The sequence below is a fragment of the Balaenoptera borealis genome (assembly GCF_965194805.1).
Source record: "Balaenoptera borealis genome assembly, chromosome: 16".
Lineage (NCBI taxonomy): Eukaryota > Metazoa > Chordata > Mammalia > Artiodactyla > Balaenopteridae > Balaenoptera > Balaenoptera borealis.
In genome coordinates, this window is record NC_138872.1 from 32,203,660 (window position 1) to 32,218,414 (window position 14,755).

At 42.0% G+C, this 14,755-nt stretch overlaps 1 protein-coding gene across 3 annotated transcripts; it reads left to right on the forward strand.

Moving 5' to 3' along the window:
* The first annotated feature begins 2,630 nt into the window (after positions 1–2,630).
* Positions 2,631–14,711, forward strand: PRNP (prion protein (Kanno blood group)). Of its 3 annotated transcripts, none has more exons than XM_082359189.1 (3): positions 2,631–2,806; positions 5,468–5,566; positions 12,206–14,711. In XM_082359189.1, the coding sequence occupies exon 3, from the start codon at positions 12,216–12,218 to the stop codon at positions 12,987–12,989; it is 774 nt and encodes a 257-aa protein (XP_082215315.1). In that variant the 5' UTR covers positions 2,631–2,806; positions 5,468–5,566; positions 12,206–12,215; the 3' UTR covers positions 12,990–14,711. The 3 variants fall into 3 exon arrangements, with proteins under 3 accessions (XP_082215315.1, XP_082215317.1, XP_082215316.1); XM_082359190.1 differs by having other exon boundaries at positions 2,675–2,802; positions 12,206–13,578; XM_082359191.1 differs by lacking the exon at positions 5,468–5,566 and having other exon boundaries at positions 2,668–2,806; positions 12,206–13,578.
* The last annotated feature ends 44 nt before the right edge of the window (positions 14,712–14,755 follow it).

A 14,755-nucleotide genomic window follows, 5' to 3' on the forward strand; every position in this document is an offset into this window, starting at 1 on the left:
CCCTCACTTGCTGCAAATAGAAAAAGCCCGCGCGCAGCCACGAAGACACAGTGCAGCCAAAAATAAATAAATTAAATTAATTTTTAAAAAATACATATCAGTAATTACCTCAAATGTAAATGGATTAAATGCTCCAACCAAAAGACATAGACTGGCTAAATGGATACAAAAACAAGACCCCTATATATGTTGTCTATAAGAGACCCACTTCTGATCTATTGACACAGACTGACAGTGAAGGAATGAAAAAAGTTATTCCATGCAAATGGAAATCAAAAAAAAGCTGGAGTAACAATACTCATATCAGACAAAATAGACTGTATTTATTTTCATTTTTGGCTGTGTTGGGTCTTCATTGCTGCACACAGGCTTTCTCTAGTTGTGGCGAGTGGGGGCTGCTCTTTGTTGCAGTGCACGGGCTTCTCATTGCGGTGGCTTCTCTTGTCGTGGAGCAGGGGCTCTAAGTGCACGGTTTCAGTAGTTGTGGCACACAGGATCTAGAGCACAGGCTCAGTAGTTGTGGAGCACGGGCTTAGTTGCTCCGCATGTGGGATCTTCCCAGACCAGGACTCGAACCCGGACTTGAAACCGTGTCCCTGCATTGGCAGGCAGGTTCCTAACCACTGCGCCACCAGGGAAGCCCCAAAATAGACTTTAAAATAAAGACTGTTACAAGAGACAAAGAAGGACACTACATAATGATCAAGGGATCAATCCAAGAAGAAGATATAACAATTGTAGATATATATGCATCCAACATAGGAGCACCTCAATATATAAGGCAAATGCTAACAGCCACAAAATGAGAAATCGACAGTAACACAATAATAGTGGGGGACTTTAACACCCCACTTACATCAATGGACAGATCATCCAGACAGAAAATCAATAAGGAAACACAATAGAAAAGGTCAATGAAACTAAAAACCTTTTGTTTTGAAAGATAAACAAAACTGATAAACCTTTAGCCAGACTCACCAATCAGTACACCTGATTTTCAAGTCCTCCCAGCCCAGATGCCAGCCATGCAAGTGACAGAGCCTCCAGCTGATTCCAACCCCCAGCTATCAAGCCAGTCTCAGACATTGAGTCTTCTCAACTGCAGCCTCAGACATCCCCACTGTGCCCATCCAACTCTCTGGACTACACAATCCATTGGCATAATAAAACGGTGATTGCTTTAAACCTCTAAGTCTTGGAGTAGTTGCTACATAGCAATAATGGCCAGAATAGGTCATAAGGCAATCCCATTTGGTTCCCTCAAACCCCCAAGAAGTATTCTGCCTTTTGAGCATTTTCCTGGTTGGGGGGAGGGAGGAAAGCATTCAGCCAGTAGACATAGGATTCTTTTGAGAAAAAAGCTGAGTTTTGGCATCTTCTAACCAAGCTTTACAGGGCCCCTCCTGGCAGGGGAAAGTCAGCCCCTTGCCCAGTCTGATCTGGTCAGCCACTCCCAGCCCCACCCCAGCTCAAGACTCAAAGAGATGCTTCACTGCCCCCAATTCACCTCACAATAAGCCATCTCTGAGGAAAGAAGGTAAGGCTCTAAAAGCACTGTCAACCTAATCATTATGTAAGACTGATTGGATAGAAAACAGCCCTGGCATTGCTGCCTAACACTCATTTCTAACTGACCACAATCCAGTTCTGTTACTGAATCATCTCCATCCCATGGTCATGTTTTACCTCTCATTTGCCCTTCCCAAGCAGACCTTTCAGACCCACATTCATATAAACATCACCAGGACTGTTTCACCCACATTCATATAAACATCACCCCAGTGCTGTTTCACATCGCTCCACTCTACACAATCCTCCTGGCTTCTCCCCTCTTTCACTTGTCCCCTCCCACTTGAGTGAGCCGCCCTGGGATACAAGTATTTAAACCAAATCCTGTTTCCAATGGGTGTCTCAATATTTTTAAACCTCTTTCCTCACAAGCTTAGTGGAGCCTCTTGCCCATAACAAGGGAACTAGATGTCTCATTTTTCCCAGGTTTATGCCTATTGACCCGGCTTAATATTGGTACTCTCAAAAGCGCCCCAATTTGGGTAATAATGTATATGATCCCCCTAACCCTAACGCGTCTTCTATCATTTGCCATCCTTCACATGAGACAAACCCCTACCTAATTTCTCGGCAGGAATAATGTTCAAGAACACACAATGTTTTATACAAGAAACCTCAGGTAATGTCCAGAGTGGACTTGTTATATGGAGGGCATTTTCCTCATTTGTGAATATCATAATCTAAATCATCTCTTTTGCATATAATGAGCAGGAACTGAGTAAATGAAGGAACAGGTGATGGCTAATGTCCTTTCTAGGCCTCAAATTTTAAGGATATATGTGTAAATTCACAAACTGGGCTCAATCCAGGGCAGCAGAATTTTTTTCCTCTTTAGAAATTTCTGGTTACCAAAGTTCCAGAAATTGCTTTCTCATTCCCTAATCTTTCATTTTCTCGAGTTCTCCATTACGTAACATGGAGCTGGGGCTTTGGGCCGAATTTTCCTTTAAAGATGATTTTTATAGTCAATAAGCAACTTCAAGGAGTGACGAGCCAGCCGGGGAGGCGATATTAGTTGACGCAAGCGTCTAAGCAAATCCCAACTCATTTTTCCCAGGGACTCACATTCCCGGGCCTGCTTGGCAGGGCTAAGCCTCTACGTGTAAACCCTGGGCGCGGGCTGCCGCCTCCCCGCCCCGCCCCCGCATCTCCTCCTCTGCCCCGCGCTGACGCCGGCCCTCGCCGCCAGTCATTGACAGCCGCCGAGCTGCGAGCTTCTTCTCTCCCGCAGAGGCAGGTAAACAGACGCATCGCCCTTTAACCTCCCAGCTGGGGCCGTGGGCGCAGAGGCCGGCAGTCAGAACCGCTGCCTTGGGGCCGAGACGCGAGGGCGCACGGCCGGGTCTGGGCGGGAGGCCGACCTTGACAGTGAGGAGGGCGGGGGGCTTCCGGAGGGCGCGCAACTAGTCAGGCCTACCCAGCGTGCTCGTTGGTTTTCTGACGCCGTGGCTTGGTTTTGCCCTCCTGGTTAGGCGAGCTGCATTTACTCGGAATGGGGGAGGGGGCCGCGGCTGGCCGGGGCCCCTCTGGAGGGATGTGGGTAGTGTCGACGAGTCTGGCCCCCTCCCACGCACGTCCACGGCGGGAGTGGGATGGGCGAGTATCGCCGGCAAGGGGGCCACAGGTCCGGGGAATGGGCGCGGGGAACCCAACGAGGGCCGCAAAGTGGCTCCGCTGGGGCGCTCAGCGAGGAGGAACAGGGAGAGGCGCGGGTCCGGGCCCTCCCGATGCCCAGAGGGGACGCGGGCGCCCACCCGGGGTCAGGGCCTCGGCGGGGAGGAGTCCCGGGGCGTCTGGGGGCCCCCCCCAGCCGCCACCGCCGACCTCCTCCCTAGAGGGGGCCCTGCCTGCCATCACGCGGCCGGGTCTCTGCCACCCCCGGGGACCGGCACAGGCTGGCGTGAGCTGGGCTTCCGGCCTCGGCGGGCGGAGTCTTGGGGCGACCCCGCCCTCACTCCCGGGCCTGAGACGCCCAGGTCCCGGCGGCAGAGTGTCTCCTGCGAGCTCAGGTGTGGTGGACCCACAGGCTTTGTTTTTCGCTGTCTCGACTGTCCCTCTGGAAGGAGAGAACTCGGCCGTCAGGGGTACTCCAAGAGCGGGAATCAGGGCCGGGCAGCGTCCCTCGGAGAACCATATTCCTCCGCTAGTATGGGTGGCACCTTCACGTTTGATTATTAAACAACGGGGAGAAGTCCATTTTTGCAGTCCTTTTTCGTTTTTGCTCTTTTCTATTTGTATCAGCAGTAGCAAATAGATTTTTTGAAATCATAAGCCCACCACCATCACATCCACCCTCACCATCTCAAAGCCACTGCCTTCTGTTTTTCAGTTTCCTCTTCTCCAGATTCATACACAATACAATGCAGTTTCACCTCCCTGATCATGATTATCCTCATCTCATGGCCGAGTTATTCTCCTGTACTTAGAGCAATCACGCTTTAATAAGCAGTTCCCGGCATGCTGAGCATTTGAAGTGTTTCCCTTTTCCTTGCAAAAAAAATCCAGATAGAATAGAATTAAAGATTTTCACAAATCAAATTATCAGAAAAAATAGGAACAGAAAATTGAATAAAAATGTCAGACCTCTGGAAAAATCAACAACTCTCTCAGATTTGAAGAAGAAAAAAAAAAAATCACCAATGAAAAGGAACAATTTTACCTACCCAAACACTGAGGAGCTCTTACAATGAAAAAGAACTAACCAGAAAGGGAAAGAAAGCAGAGCTAGGATGTGATTTGTATATGGTTTTTATCTGACACAAATTTTTCATACTTGTGAAAGGAAAATATCGAGATTATAAAAGATAAACGGTGAAATGATGAATCGTTTATAGAATAAAATGCAAATTAAAGTAAGTCTGGATTATCATTTTGCAACTATCAGCAAAAACAACAGTAACAGCAACCACTGCTGGACGGTTGCCTAGAAATTTGCATATTCAGTTATCCTGGGAGGAGACAGGGCTTTGGGGTTAGAAAGATGGCTCTGCAACTAATCATTTCACAGCTTGGGACCAGTTACCTAATTTCCTCATCCTCCTTTTGTCCATTCATAAACTAGAGGAAATTATACCTACTGAAGGAGTTTGCCAAGATTAACTGTTTGTGTAAAACTGACCTTTGGTATGTATACCTTTATTCTTTTCCTAGTCACACTGCACTGGGGACATTGTGAATCTGTATGAAATTTGTGAAAAGCAATCTGGTGATGCATTTAAGCCAAGACCCAGAAACCCCACTCCTGGGAATTTACTTGCAATGGAAGACACAACAGGAAAGGAAAAAAAAAAAAAGCCATATGCACACACATTCAGAATGATATAAAATTAGACCTGACGGAGAAGCAACCTAAGTGTATAACAGTAGGGCAGCAGCTAAGAAAATCATGACACATTAACTTAAAGGAACATTGTGTAACCATCAAAAGTCATGATTTTGGAGCCTGTCTGTGATATATTGGAAAAAACTGACAAGTCAAAGTACAGATTAGTAAACTGCATCTACTTACTCCGATGCAGTTTATTAATGTATATGTAAAAAATCTGAATAAAAATGAAGTTTTAATAGAAATACAGGTTATTTTAATTTTCCTTTTTTGTTGATATATTGCTTTTCTAAATAACATAATCTTTAAAATAGTTCATAGTTAATTTTTTTAAGGAAATGTACCCACAGCTTTCTGAGTGTGGGAGAGGGAGAGCTCAGTGTCATATTTGCTGCTGCTTTTTTGAACCGACCTCATTTCTTTTTTTCAAATATTATCTTGTTTTTTTCCTTGAGTAGATTTATTAGTGGTTTACTAATTTATATATTGGGTTTTTCTTTTAAAGAATCAGTTCTTAGATTTATTTATCAATTCTAGTTTTTTCTTTAATTTTTTTTTTTTTTTTTTTTTTAGGGACTCCTGAATATATTTGAAAACTGAACAGTTTCAGCCAAGCCGAAGCATTCTGTCTTCCCAGGGACACAAATCCAACTTAGCTGAGCCAAAGCAGATGTACGTACCCTGTGGAATCCCTTTGGTCTTGTGATGGTTGAAAGTTCCCAACTGTCACAGAAGATAAGGGCCTCGAAAGGCTGTGATCACAAATCCTTGCTCTGGAGGCAACTTGGATCTATATATGTAACCCATACCTATTATATCATCCTTTCTTGTAAAATCATCTTGATTTTGCAGGGAAAGGGCTTTCTCTAGAATCATTCTGAGTTATGTAAGGAAGCAACCATTTTAAAAATAGTATAATAAAAGCAGTAACATTACAAACATTTTTGCACCAAATTAACACTGACAAAAGGTTTTATGAGGTGACAGTTTTTCTAAGCTGTAGTTTTAATTTACCTATTCCATTCTCTCTTTTCGGATCTTACTTCCTCTTCCAAGGCAGCCAGTTTATCAGCTGTGAACTGCTCCATGTGAAACATTCAAAACAGGCCTGTATCTAAAGCTGTGATGGCTGTAGCAAAATAATCCTTGAATGAATAGCATGTGTAGCAATTCTTACATTTGGGAGAATTTTTTCTGTTTGTTCATCCTTTTTCTTCTAACCATATTCTCCTGGGGTATGGGGTAGGCTCTAGCAATGTTGCTTTTTTTCAAGCTGTTCACATAATTCTGAGGATGGATCAGGTTCTGGCCCTTTGCCCTATTCAGTCCAGGGCTAGGCCTCAGTGCCAGTGAAAAACCCCCACCCCAGAGCGGTTTGTAAAATTTTGAGTAGCTTGCATTAGGCTCTTTAAGGGGCAGTGACCTCAAAAGATAAAAATATGACACATGAGTTCCACTTAGCTCAGGAAAGACAGGAAATTCTTCCGGGGCAGTGGGGGGTAGGGGGACTATTTGGTGCCAGTTCCAAATTTCACCAATTAAGTGTCAAGGGTGTAACATGTTTTAAGTATCAGAAGTTTGGCCCCTGGCACATGACCACTGGACAAGTTCCTCCTGGCTCTGATTCTCAGTCCCATGTATTCCCCATGGGAATAGGATGAATGGGATAATATATGGATCTTTTTTTGTTCCTTCTCTCTAGTTCCATCGCTCTGCCATTCTGCTCACGCACTAATACCACATGATCTTATTTATTTTAGTTTTGCAATGCATTCTGGTACCTGGCAGGCCAAGTATACCCTAGATTTTCTTCCTGTTCAATAATTTCTTTAGTCTTCTTAATTTTGAGTATCATTTCATCATATTCTTTAAAATCCTCTTTAAATTAGGACTGAAATTGCGTTGACTTTATGATTATTTGGAGGTGAATTGGTATCTTTCAGTCTTGATTTTCCCAACCAAAAACATTGTCTGTCTTTCTCTTTTTTTCCAGTCTTCCAGCTTTCTTCCTAAAAGGTCTATTTATTTTTAGGTTAAATCTTAGATATGTTGAATATTTTGTTGTCACTCTGAGTGGGATTTTTTTTTTCACACTAAATCTTCTAAATAATTACAACTGATTTGAGTATTCACTCTTTTCTATATGTTGATTTCAAAAACTGCCACCTTAATAAGCTCACTTATTTATTCTAGGACACAGTTTTGGATGATTTTCCTGGATTTTCCAGATAGAAAATCATACCTGGGACTTCCCTGGTGGCGCAGTGGTTAAGAATCTGCCTGCCAGTGCAGGGGACACGGGTTCAACCCCTGGTCCAGGAAGCTCCCACATGCCGCGGAGCAACTAAGCCCGTGTGCCACAACTACTGAGCCTGAGATCTAGAACCTGCAAGCCACAACTACGGAAGCCCGTGTGCCACAGCTACTGAAGCCCGCGCACCTAGAGCCCGTGCTCCGCAGCAAGAGAAGCTACCGCAATGAGAAGCCCGCACACCGCAATGAAGACCCAACGCAGCCAAAAATAAAATAAACAAATTTTTTAAAAAAGAAAATCATACCAGGCTAGAACCTCCATAACAGTCTAAAATAGCAGCAATTGCTTGCATTCTTGTCTTGTTCATTATATTAAGGAGAATGCCTTTCCTCTTTCAGTTAAGGTAGGGTGTGGGCTGTGTGTCTGTGATAGCTGTTCTTGATGATGGAAAGGGATTACTTTCTAGTTCTATGGAAATTTTTTCAACAGCTTAACCTTAAAAAATCAGGAACGTATGTAGATTTTAATTGAAAACTTTTCAACATCAGAGAATCTTTGTGTTTTTTTCTCCTTAACCTACTAATAGGTTAATTGATTTCGTGATTTTAAGCCATCCTTGTATTCCTAAATAATCCTTATTGGTCACAGTGTATTCTTCTTTTACTAAACTATCAAAATCAGCTTGGTGGTATTTTCTTTTGGATTTTGGCACCCATGTTGCTGGAGGTTGGATAGCTAAGAGTGTGAGCCCTTCACTCAGAATACTGGAGTTTGAATCTCGATCCTTTATTCCCTTGGCTATTAACAGCACTTCTCAGGTGAAGCTGCCCAAATGTTTATCTCTGCTGAGTTCCAGATTCTTACAACAACTGCCTGAATTGATACTCCCACTTGAATGGCTCATAGATGTAGCAAAGTTAATATGTCCAAACTAAAACTTTATTTTCTCTCACAAGCATGGCCCTCCATCAGTTTCCTCTGTTTCAATAGATGGCATCACCACCATCTGCCTGGCTATGAAAGCCACAAACCTGATCAACTCTCACTCCTCCATCCACTCTATCTGCTTAATTGGTTCTTTCTGCAAAATACATCCCATTTTTTCACAGCTCCTCAACTGCATTGGCACAGTCCCAGGCCACACCACCATCTTCCTTCAGTCGTTTTATAAGTGGTCTCACCATTTCTTTTCTTGCCCCCCAAATTTTCTCCTTACACAACAGTCAGGGCAAACTTTGTTAAAAAAAAGGAAAAAGATCCTGTGATGTTATTCTCCTAAGATCCTTTAATGGCTTCCCACTGTCTTTCAGGTTCCAGACACTTATCTTCTTTAGTCCTTGAACCCACAAACTAAACATCTTACTCACCACTGTGTCCTCAGCCACAGCACAATGCTAGACCCTTAGAAGACAACAAGTATTTGTTAAGCTAATCAATGGCTATTGTACAGTAACTTTTTTCTCCATTTCTCCTATGGTTTATCGTCAGGTTTTCTATTTCTTTAAAAACTGGCACGTACTAGGTGTTCCATAAATATTTGTTTAATGCATTGATTCTAACATCTGTTTTTATAATTTAATAGAAAGGCAATCCATCCCACAAAGATTTTTAATTCATAAAACTTCTACCTTTCACAGTTAGGTCTCTAGGGTCTGCTTTTGCCTGTGGTGTTAGGGTCCTAGTTTTATTTTCCTCCAGTTTCCCAGAAGCATCTGCTAAACAAACCTTTCTTTCTCCATTGATTTGTGGTGTCTGATTTATCATTTATCAGGTTCATACTAAAGAATATATACATGGGTTTATATCTGAACTTGCTATTCTGCTTCCGTTGATCTGTAGGTCCGTTTCTAGACTGTTACCATATTTATTACATTTATTACTATGGCTTTGTAATAGGATTTAATGTCTGATGACAGTAGATTCTCTCCTCTTTTCTCTTCTTTTTTAAGGTTGAGTTTGCTACCCGTGGACATTTCTTACCCCTTGTGGGTTTATTGAATTCCTCAAAAAATCCAGGTGGAATTTTGATTGTCATTTTATTATTATAAGTTCATTTGGGGGTAATTGACATCTTTATAGTACTAAGTTGTTCCAACCAAGACCTTTCCATGTTTACAGATCATCTTCTTTGTTCTTTACTAATGTTCAATTTTTTTTTCCCCAGTCTTAAGTCAATCCTAGATACTTTATAGTTTGGGTTGAAATTATTACTATCTTATTAATTTTTTTCTAGTTGATTATTGCTGGTGTAGAGAAATGCTGCTGATTTTTGTAGGCCAATCTTGTATCCCACAGCCTTGCTGAACTCTAGTTGTCTCGTGTTACCTCTGTTGAGTCTGTTGAATTTTCTATGTTTATGATCACATTAATTCCACATAATGTCAGCTGGAGCTCTTTCCTTGGAGTTCTTGCACCAGTTACTTCTTTGTCTTTGCATATGGCATTGGAAGGACTTCCAGTCCTGTGGCAGTGGACATCCTTGTCTTGTTTCTGATCTTAAAGGGACTACATTCAAAACTTACTTATTGTGTTTGCTGTTTTAGTTATATAATCTTTATTAAGTTAAGGAAGTTACCTCCTATTCCTAGTCTACTAACAGTATTTTTCTTAGTGATAAATAGGTACTGACTGTTGTCAAATACTTAATATCTTGAAATGTGCCAGAGTGTTAGGCCACAACCTGACCGTTCTCTGAGAGCATCTTATATGAAGTGTCATAGCACAGCCAGACATTCAGAAACCTAGTCTCTATTCCTAGCAATTTCACTAATTAACACTGTAATCACAGATATGTCACTTGACTTTTCTGAATCTTGGTGGCCTAATTTGTAGAGTGAGAAGTTTGGATTAAATAATATAAGATCTTCCTTATTTTATCACAGACAGAAAGAGATTCTCCAAGGTCTCATTAAGTTTTGAGTCCTTATCCTTAGAAACGATTCTCTGCTTCAAAGTGTAGTTGTTATTTTTTATGCTTTTTATAATTAAATGTTGCTATTGTTGTTCTCAACTGATTTTAAAATGATCTTGTCTTAATATAGTTTATGATCATCCAACTTTAATATTCAGTTTTAAGGTACTGATCAGCAACATATGCCCATGGCCCTTATGCCCTATTGCCTGTATCTCCAGTCCATGGTCATTCTTCAGCTCCAGACTCACCAAGCTAAGTGCCTACTGGTATCTCTTGTCCCAGTAGGCAGCTTGATAATGGCATTGTAGCTTGATAATGGCATTGTAGTTTGACAATGGCATTGCCAAAGCCACACACCACATTTGTCTCCCTCCAGACTTGCTCCACCTTCCGTGTTCTGTCCACACAATTGCCCAATCCAGAAATCTGGGTGCCACCTCGATTCTTCCAGTCTTTCATCTTCCATGTCAAACACCAAGCTTTCCAGAAGGTGATAATCCCCTTGTTCAATTCCCTGAGGTGTTTGAGCAGAATTGTGAGCAGCATGGAAGCTAAGAGCTGAGCCCCATTAGCAAATGGAGAATAGATCAGGGAAGCAGACCTGCAGAAGATGGAGTGCCAGGAGATGTGGATGGGAGATTGAGGCCAGTCAACATATCCCAGGACCCTGTACCTCTGACCTTACACAAAAGAGCCTCCAAAAATCCTAATTGGCATATTCTGAGCAGTTTAACTGGGCTTATAACCTTCAAATATATTTTTATTTACACCAAGACATTTCAATAACGATAGTAGAAACATAAACAGGATGTTAATTCATTTATTTGTTTAATCATTCTTCCTCTGAATATTATCCAATTTAGTCTTTAGTTCTGAAGGTTATGAAAAATAATTTTATAATATTAGATGCCATTTTTATTTGAAGATGTCCCAGTGCTGGGGATAAGACTACTATCAACATTACAACGTATGCCATTTTTGGTTTTGTGGCACATGGTATTTTGTGCATATGGTTTGACATGGGGTACAGTAGAAACTGTTTAATGATCATTCTACTATATGTCTTTAATCTCTGCCCTTGGAACCAAGCACCCAGGGTAAATGAGATCTTCAATCGGAAAGGAGGTTTTTAATTGATGAATGTACATTCTGCAAAGGTTCATAAGTTATCATGCAGGATACTTTGTTTATTCCTAAGCTGTGCTAGCCCTTTCATATAAGATATGTGTCGTTTCTACCAAAAATTAGGAGAAAATAAGTCACTCACAAACCATTAAATGCTGAAGTAAGACTCATTCAGTGAGTGAGTGACTGCAAATCTTGTGAACACAGCCTTCCTTACCCCATTTTGAACAGCCCCATTTGTTTGTCTATAGAGAGAAAAATGAATTTATAGGTGGGCTTGCAGAATCTTGCACATTTCCTGTTTCCAAAAATTTATTGTATTGAGAATTTCTTTGAGGAAATTCTTGTTGGCATTTATATGTTCAGAGGATATTAATTCCTTCACTTAACAAGTATCTATTGTGTATACGCTCTGTGCCAGGCCCTGAGGAGACAGCAGCAAACAAAAGAGACATTTCCTGCTTACATTCCTGCTCCAGGAAAGAGGACATGAGCCAGCTATTTAGAAAGTGATTTAATGATTTCAGCACCTACCTGGGGGTGTTCCTAACTCGACATTAGAATCACTTCCATAGGGGCCATGCCAGGGTCTCGGGAGGTTCCAGGAGCTCATATCCCTCATAACAGCCCAAATCACTACTTAAGAGAAGCTCAAAGCTATGGCAAACCTACCAGGTGTTTATAGTTTCTTCCAGTTTAGATACAATGTATCAACCACAGGTTATTTTTATCATAAGCAATGTTGCTGGCATTCCACCTTTATCAAGTTTCTAGGAAACAGAGCCAGAAATTATCTTAAGGTCAAATTTGTCCTGAGAGAAGGAGAAAGAGCTGTGTTAACCCTTTACCTACAATTACTTTTGCTGTAAGTGTTGTAAAACAGACATGGAATGTGAAGAACATTTATGACCAAGAACATTTATAGCTGTTGCCACTGCTATGCAGCCAGTCATTATGCTGCAGACGTTAAGTGTTTTCAACATAAACACACAACGCTGACACCCTCTTTATTTTGCAGATAAGTCATCATGGTGAAAAGCCACATAGCCAATTGGATCTTGGTTCTCTTTGTGGCCACGTGCAGTGACATGGGCCTCTGCAAGAAGCGACCAAAGCCTGGAGGAGGATGGAACACTGGGGGGAGCCGATACCCAGGACAGGGCAGTCCTGGAGGCAACCGCTATCCACCCCAGGGAGGGGGAGGCTGGGGTCAGCCCCACGGTGGTGGCTGGGGCCAACCCCACGGTGGTGGCTGGGGTCAGCCCCACGGCGGTGGCTGGGGTCAGCCCCATGGTGGCGGAGGCTGGGGTCAAGGTGGTGGCACCCACAATCAGTGGAAGCCCAGTAAGCCGAAAACCAACATGAAGCATGTGGCAGGAGCTGCTGCAGCTGGGGCGGTGGTAGGGGGCCTTGGCGGCTACATGCTGGGGAGTGCCATGAGCAGGCCCCTTATACATTTTGGCAGTGACTATGAGGACCGTTACTATCGTGAAAACATGTACCGTTACCCCAGCCAGGTATACTACAGGCCAGTGGATCAGTATAACAGCCAGAACAGCTTTGTGCATGACTGCGTCAACATCACAGTCAAGCAGCACACGGTCACTACCACCACCACCAAGGGGGAGAACTTCACTGAGACGGACATCAAGATGATGGAGCGTGTGGTGGAGCAAATGTGCATCACCCAGTACCAGAGAGAATACCAGGCTTATTACCAAAGAGGAGCAAGTGTGATCCTCTTCTCCTCCCCTCCTGTGATCCTCCTCATCTCTTTCCTCATTTTCCTCATAGTGGGATGAGGAAGGCCTTCCTGTTTTCATCATCTTAATCTTCACCAGGTTGGGGGAGGGGATATCTACCTGCAGCCCTTTAGTGGTGGTGTCTCATTCTTGCTTCTCTGTTCATCACCTGTAGGTTAATACCCTTGGCCCTTACAGCACTGGGAAATGGAGAGTAGATCTGAGATGCTATTTATTCAAGCCCCATTTGACTGAATCCTTCATAGGCCAATGCTAGTGCTGAGCTGGTAAAAGTGTAACAGCAAATAATCATTGGTTGATCTAGGCTTATTTTTTATCTAGTGCAACAGATTGAGGCTAAAACAATTCTCAAAGCAGTCTTCAAATACCTTTGCCTAAATACCTCCAGCTCCTTCTCCAGCTAGAGCTCAGTACACTAATGCCCCATCTTAGCAGTGATATTATAGCAATTTCCTCATTTGTTTTAAGAAAACCTGACTGCATTTCCCTGTTCAGACAGCATTTCTGCCAAATCTGGAAGAAGGCCACATAATATTCATTCAAAAAACAAAACTAGAAATCCTTATCTTGTGGGCCCAGGCTCAACCCGGTGGAAAGCATGTGTCCTGTGTCTGCAGAGAACTGTAAGGATGTTTTGCATTTTGCAGTACGGGTTACACAGCAGCTATTGCATCAAGAATGGATATTCGTGCAACACTAGACTTCTGGGCAGAGGACATTTTCACAGGGAATGAACATAACTAACAACATAATATGAAAGGCTTCTGAGACTAAAAATTTCCAACATATGGGAGAGGTGCCCTCGAAGACAACCTCCCATTTTGGATGTTTAAAGCACCTTCATGTGGTATTCTTTTCTTTAGTAATATAAACTATAGATAATTAAGTTACCTTAATTAAACTACCTTCTGGACACTGAGAGCAAATCTCTTTTGTTTGTTTACCTGGAAAGCAGAATGATTTTAGCATTGTTTGGATGAAGCCAGGAGATTTTAACATAGAGGAAACTGCAGCTATTAAAAACACGGTATTCATTTGATTGAATCCTTCCTGGGCCAGTGCTGGTGTTGGACTGGTAAGAGTGTAACAGCAAATATAGAGGATTATGTTATGAAGAAAACAATTAGTGTACAAAGAAAAGAAATGCTTTCATTTCTTTACTGCTATCTCATAATTGTCAAAAAATAGAATTAGGTCCTTAGTTTCTGGAATTGGCTTTTGAATCAAAGAATAGGGAGGCATTCCAAAAAAAAAAATAGGTTAGAGATGGTAGGAATATGATCCATTCAAAGTGGAAAAAGAAATTCTGTTACCATTATTTAAGTAAGGTAAAATTATTCCCTGGGTTGTTCAATATTGTCACCTAGCAGATATACATTACTATTCTGCACTGTTATTACTGGCTTGCACTTTGTGGGTATCCTATGTAAAAAAAAAATTATATATATATATACATATATATATATATTGCATATGACAAACTTAGAAATTTCGGTTAGAGCGGTTAACATCTGAACTATCTAATGCATTACCTGTTTTTGTAAGGTACTAATACTTAATAACACTTAAAGGAAGCCCTTTTGTGTGGTCCTTAGGCTTACAATGTGCACTGAATAGTTTTGTATAAGAATACAGAGTGGTATTTGAAATACGCATGTGCTTTATATTTTCTATATTTGTAACTTTGCATGTACTTGCTTTGTTGTATTAAAAGTTTATGTGTTTAATATCTGACTAATATTAAACAAGAGCTAAAAGGAGCATCTTCCGTGAAGTTTGCAGTTGTGTTTCACCATTGTGCACCC